Raw genomic sequence first — 6,000 nt, 5'->3', positions numbered from 1 at the left:
GTGTTGTGTGTCTCAGTTCCCCTGGCTAGGAAAAGGGACTCCCTTCCCCCTCGCGCTTCCCAGGTGAGGCGATGCCTCGCCCTGCTTCAGCTCTCGCTGGTCAGGCTGCAGCAGCTGACCCGCACGGATTGTCCGGCACTCCCGAGTGAGACGACCCCAGTACCTCAGTTGAAAATGCAGAAATCCCCGGTCTTCTGTGTCGCTCGCGCTGGGAGATGGAGACTGGAGCTGTTCCTATTCGGCCATCTTGCTCCGCCCCCCTAAATTGGTCACCATTTCTTTAAAAAATATGTAAATACCTTAACCAAAGCCACACAACCCCACAGCTAGTAATAGACAGAGACAGGAGTCCAGACCAAATCTGTCTGACTACACAGTACAATTCTTAAACTAAACCATACTATATTTCTCCTTACATGAAAAAGAGGGTGTTAGAAGACATTAGCTATGATCACATAGTAAAGAATAGATCAAATACCAAATTGAACTCAAGGAGAAAACAGTGAGGGCTTGTAGAATTAAAATATATGATAATAAAGTGATCTACGATACTACTGTTATCCAAGAGGAGAATAAAGGTATTAGTTGATATTGGACTTGAATTATACAGTAATTAAAAAAAGAGATTATGACTTCCAAACTAAAGAGTATGGGCTAATAATAATGGACCCAAAGCAGGCAAAACAGAGAGAAAAAGAAACATTATACATACGGATGTGCTGTGAACAAATAGAAATAACACATACAAAATGATAAATTTAAGTATATGTTCATAATGACAGTAAATTTTAGTGGACTGAATTCACTCTATGCTTGCTTTGCATATGTATTATATTTTAATTACATATATATTATGTATATATTGTGTTTTCCTATAAAAGTCTTAAAATGTTCTATGACTTAAAATGTTCGTGTCAGTGCTTGAAATGTCTTTGTACAAGAAGAGTTTTAGTGTTCCTACTTTGAGTCTAATCAACATCTTTGCCTCCAGTTTCCCCCTAAAAAAAAGCAGTGTGATAGACTATAGTGAATGATGTCTAAATAGTTTGTTCTTTAAAAAATATGTACAATATATTTAAAAGAGAAAATCTGAAACATGAGGAAGAAGATGAATTCCATATTATACCAAAGTTATTCTGATTGAACATTAAATTTAGCTATTTTTCCGTAGACAAATCAAAAGGTATGAATAGGTATTTCTTAGTCCAGGAGTGTATGTTATGGCTGTGTTTGTGAAATGTAATTATTTTAACTATTTTGAAGAGAAGATTTTTCAGTGATAAAAGTAATAACCTTTATGTGACGGTCAATATTAAGTCATATTACTAATTTTAGAACTTCCTTTCCTTGTAGGCTCTGAATGGCTTTGTATTAGTTGTCACTACAGATGCTTTGGTCTTTTATGCTTCTTCTACTATACAAGATTATCTAGGGTTTCAGCAGGTAAGTATATATTACTTATATCATTTATATTATTATATCATTTACTTTTCATGTATGTTATACTTTTGGACACAGTTGACCATTTGTATGTATAAAGTATCAATATGTGCTGTAGAATACATTATGTATTTGTAGCTAATAATTTTTTCTAATATTAATAATTTACTGCCCTATTAATTCCTTTAAATCTTTATGCGATTCATGGTTATTGTGTTTCTTCTTTTGCTTATCAAGAATCTCATATATAAGAAAGTTGCAGGCACATAGGGTCTAGGGGAGAAGATACAAAATTATTTGGCATCAAATAACTTATGGATAGCAGAGTATATATGACAACTATGAAATGAATGAGGTGCTGTATAAAAAGTACAAGTAAAATTCTATGATTTATACCTTTAATTCTGATTTATGTGGATTACGGAAGATATCCTAAATCAAATGGTATATAAGCTGACCTAAACACTGTGTAGCAGGTGGGTGGACGAGAGAACATAGGAATATAGAAGTACTGTAAGCACTAGACTGGAAGTCATTGAAGGAAACTAATGTGTCTGGCTTGTTTAATGTTATTGGATGAATGATGAATAGATGGAATTATAAATACTTGACATATTTGAAGGACAATAACATCTTTTATGGTTTAACAACGATTGTAACATTTGAATGCTTGCTATTCTCATATATCTGGTTCTTAAGTTGCGACGTGCACAAGAATCACCTGAAGACCTTGATAAAACTTGGTCATCTCTGAGACCCATTGCCAGATGTTCTGAATCAGTAGTTCACAGTGGGGCCCTTGAATTTGCACTTCTATCAAGCTCACAAGGCTGCTGGTCTTAATAACAGTTATATAGACTAGAGCTTCAACTATCTTGTATGTCCAGTGGAGACCACTGAAGGCTTTTGTTAAAGGAGATGTGCATTTCAACTTGTGTTTCAGATGCAACTTCTGGAAATTGCGTAATGGCATCAAGATGATTTAATATGAGAAGATTAGGTTCCTAGGAAGATTTAAGTGTAGATGACTAAAATAGTGGAATCTAGCTACTACCACAAAGTCTAAACTGATTTCTTGCATTCTAAAGAAAATATATTAATGTCCATAGAAAAGCCTGTTTGAAGCCAAATGAATTATATAATTGTCTTAATCATGATTTGATATTGTAATTTATATCAGTAAGAAAATCAAAGACATCAGCCATTTTCCAATCCATTTTTTTCTCCCGTATATACATACATGGATTTTTTTCCTAAAACAACATTCATATCTGACACAAGTGGTAGATTAAGACACCATTTTTAAAACTACAAGTTGTGACTCGCTCATGGGTATGCAGTGGAGACAGTGGATCACCATCAAACTGTTTTTTAGTTGTTTAGGATGGAATAAAATAATATAGAATACACAGTATTATCTCATGTAATAATGGTAAGTGTTTTGTGAAACTTTTCCATGTGTATATGTCTGTGCACACACCTGTGACAGATAGAAATGTATTTTTTATTACAACTTGCAGTTAAAAAAAGGGAAAACTCTGGTTTAAGCACTAAGGGCTCAGCATGGTAGCAAATGGTGAGAGGCAAGAGGAGGAAAGTGGTTTGATATAGTAAAGGCACAATCCCTTGCTCTTGTGGAGTCTACTTGGAGTGAAAATTTTATACGAAGAAAATTTTAGAGAACAGTGAAGGAAATACCTAGAGAATACCATTAAGCTTAGAGAAGTCAAAGAGGCCTGGGTGGTTAGGAAAAGCTACCTGGAAGAGATAAGAATCTAAAAATTAACACATGGATACGAAACATAAACAGATTTTAATATGTTGCATTTAAGGAATGGGGAGGTGACTTATTTGAGCAAGAGCATTCACGTTGGGAACTGATGACAAGTAACTTTTGGCTTATCTGTTGTAGTGCCAGTCTGTCTAGCTTTTTCTATCTTAGGTGACTAGGGAACTTTAGGAATCATCCAATTCGTATTCATCACCACTAGCAAGCACCCACTAATCTAAATAGGCTTTAAAATTAATTTAGTAAGCCATTTTTTTTAATCAGTGCTTTTGTTGTATTCCTTGTATCTTTTTTCTTTAGTCTGATGTCATTCATCAGAGTGTGTATGAACTTATCCATACCGAAGACCGAGCTGAATTTCAGCGTCAGCTACACTGGGCATTAAATCCTTCTCAGTGTACAGAGTCTGGACAAGGAATTGATGGTAAGAATTGATGGTACAAAAGATTGTGTTGGTAGTTTTTAAATATGATTCTGTGAAAGGAGGGTGGGAACCTGGAAGGTCATAGAACTCCATGATAGGGAAGTAGTGGAAAGATATAAATATGCAATCATAGGCCACAGTGAGCCTGTTGAGCTAAGGAATATTTTGGCAAATGAGAGCCATTAATGAGTTTCAGGCAACAGAGTATTGCCATACTCAGTAATGTATTTTATAAAAATAAGTAGTACCATCATGAAAGATGGAAGGAAGGTACACAAGGTTGATACCTGAGTGCATATAAATTGTTGTGTTTAAAATGCACCAAAGAAAAAAGTAAGCTAGCATATGCAAGTATAAAAATGCTTTTCTCAATGCAAAAAATGTTTTTGGAAATTTCTTAAAGTGTTAAGAAAACAAAAATGCGTTAGAAAATGTGAAAATTGTTGACAGTGATAGCTCAATAAAAATTACACAAGTTCTATCTGATAAAAGTGATATTTAATAAACTTTTAGTTTCTTGTCATTAGCTCTTCTGAAAATGATTTTTTTTGTGTTCAGAATACAGACTCCAGTTTAGAAACTAATACAAATTTTACCTACTCAGATGCTTAATTTTACAGCAAAATGGAAAGTAAATTTTGTTTTGCCTTTATTTCTACAGAAGGCTCTGGTCTCCCCCAGCCATTAGTCTGTTATAACACAGACCAGATTCCTCCAGAAAACTCTCCTTGTATGGAGAGGTGCTTCATATGTCGTCTAAGGTGTCTGCTGGATAATTCATCTGGTTTTCTGGTAAGGTACAAAATCTTATGATACTGGCTCTTAACTGTGGTTAAAATAAAAGCTTGAGGCAAATTTAATTTAGCAAAATTTAATTCATCAAGGAACTGTTCCCAAATCAGGCAGCCCTCGGAACCAGAGAGGTTCGGAGAGCTCACATAAAAACATGGGCTGGAGCATTTGTGAACAGAAAATGCAAGTGAGGTACAGAAATAGCTGATTGATTACAGCTTGGGGTTTGCCTTATTTGAAGATGATCTGATTAGTTGGTCACCTGTGACTGACTGAGACTCAGCTATTTGGTTACAAAAGTCCACTTTTACTATTAGGCTTTCCGTTAGTTTATATAGTAAACGAAGTTGCAATTCCTTAGTAAGGACTTAAGGAGCAGAGGCATCTTCAGCCCAAATTTGGTTTAACATTAAGTTATAGAAAAAAAAGTCAAGTGAAGCCAATTTTCTGTGGTTATCTTTGATTTCAGCTTTAAAAATCTACCAAATAATTTGATAAAGCAAGGTAGCATTTTAAAATGATTATTTCTGATTTTGACTATCCTCTATAACTCAGAAAACTGTTCTTTAGAATATAGTAACAAAGATTGAGTGAAATAACATGAAGCCTTGTATTTTGACCATTTTAGGATTTTTAAGATATGAGAGAATTATGTAGCCCTTTTTTAATAGGAGGATTTAATGCCTGCTAGACAGAAAAATAATGGCCTTTCCGTATGTCTCACATAACTGCCACATAGAAAAATGATTGTATATTCGCAATTGTAGAATCATCATCTGATAGGAGACGCTGTTTCTTGTTGCAAAGTCTGAACACCTGCATAGGAGTTGACTGTAGGGAGTAGCTTAGGATTCCTCAAGAGTGTACTTGTCTGTCTCTCATTGTATCCTTAGTTTGTGTCACCAAGTACAGGAGAAGAGAATACAGAGTATATTGTATACTTTTTGTGAATAACAAGGAATTCGAAACAGGTAATCAAATCTTAAATTAAGCATTACATTGGGAGGCCGAGACGGGCGGATCACGAGGTCAGGAGATCGAGACCATCCTGGCTAACACGGTGAAACCCTGTCTCTACTAAAAAATACAAAAAAACTAGCCGGGCAAGGTGGCGGGCGCCTGTAGTCCCAGCTACTCGGGAGGCTGAGGCAGGAGAATGGCGTGAACCCGGGAGGCGGAGCTTGCAGTGAGCTGAGATCCGGCCACAGTACTTCAGTCCGGGTGACAGAGCGAGACTCCACCTCAAAAAAAAAAAAAAAAAAAAAAAAAAATTAAGCATTACAAAGCAATGATTTTTGTTTATGTGTTTATTTCTGAAGAGGATTTTGCTGACCCAGAATTTGAATTGTGCTTTGAGGTAGTTTTCTCAGTATTATTGCTCATGAACAATTAGTATGTAGAGTCATGTGCTGCATAATGATGCTTTGGTCAGTAACAGACCACGTATATGATGATAGTCCCATGAGATCATAATGGAGCCGGAAAATCCCTATCACCTAATGATGTCATAGCATTACTCACATGTTGATGGTGATGCTGATGGAAGCAAACCTGT

The 6,000-nt window shown here is 35.6% G+C and overlaps 1 protein-coding gene across 1 annotated transcript in view; it reads left to right on the top strand.

Annotated features, from left to right (window-relative positions):
* AHR (aryl hydrocarbon receptor) overlaps positions 1 to 6,000 on the top strand; it is a 55,471-nt gene that overhangs the window by 35,701 nt on the left and 13,770 nt on the right. The window contains exons 4-6 of the mRNA XM_023215914.3: positions 1,354 to 1,443; positions 3,530 to 3,653; positions 4,315 to 4,445. Of these exons, the coding sequence (XP_023071682.1) occupies positions 1,354 to 1,443; positions 3,530 to 3,653; positions 4,315 to 4,445 (345 nt within the window). The remainder of the gene's footprint in view (positions 1 to 1,353; positions 1,444 to 3,529; positions 3,654 to 4,314; positions 4,446 to 6,000) is intronic.

This window comes from Piliocolobus tephrosceles, chromosome 8 (assembly GCF_002776525.5).
Source record: "Piliocolobus tephrosceles isolate RC106 chromosome 8, ASM277652v3, whole genome shotgun sequence".
Lineage (NCBI taxonomy): Eukaryota > Metazoa > Chordata > Mammalia > Primates > Cercopithecidae > Piliocolobus > Piliocolobus tephrosceles.
The sequence above is the reverse complement of the archived record's forward strand: the minus strand, read 5'-3'. Positions and strand labels throughout refer to the sequence as shown.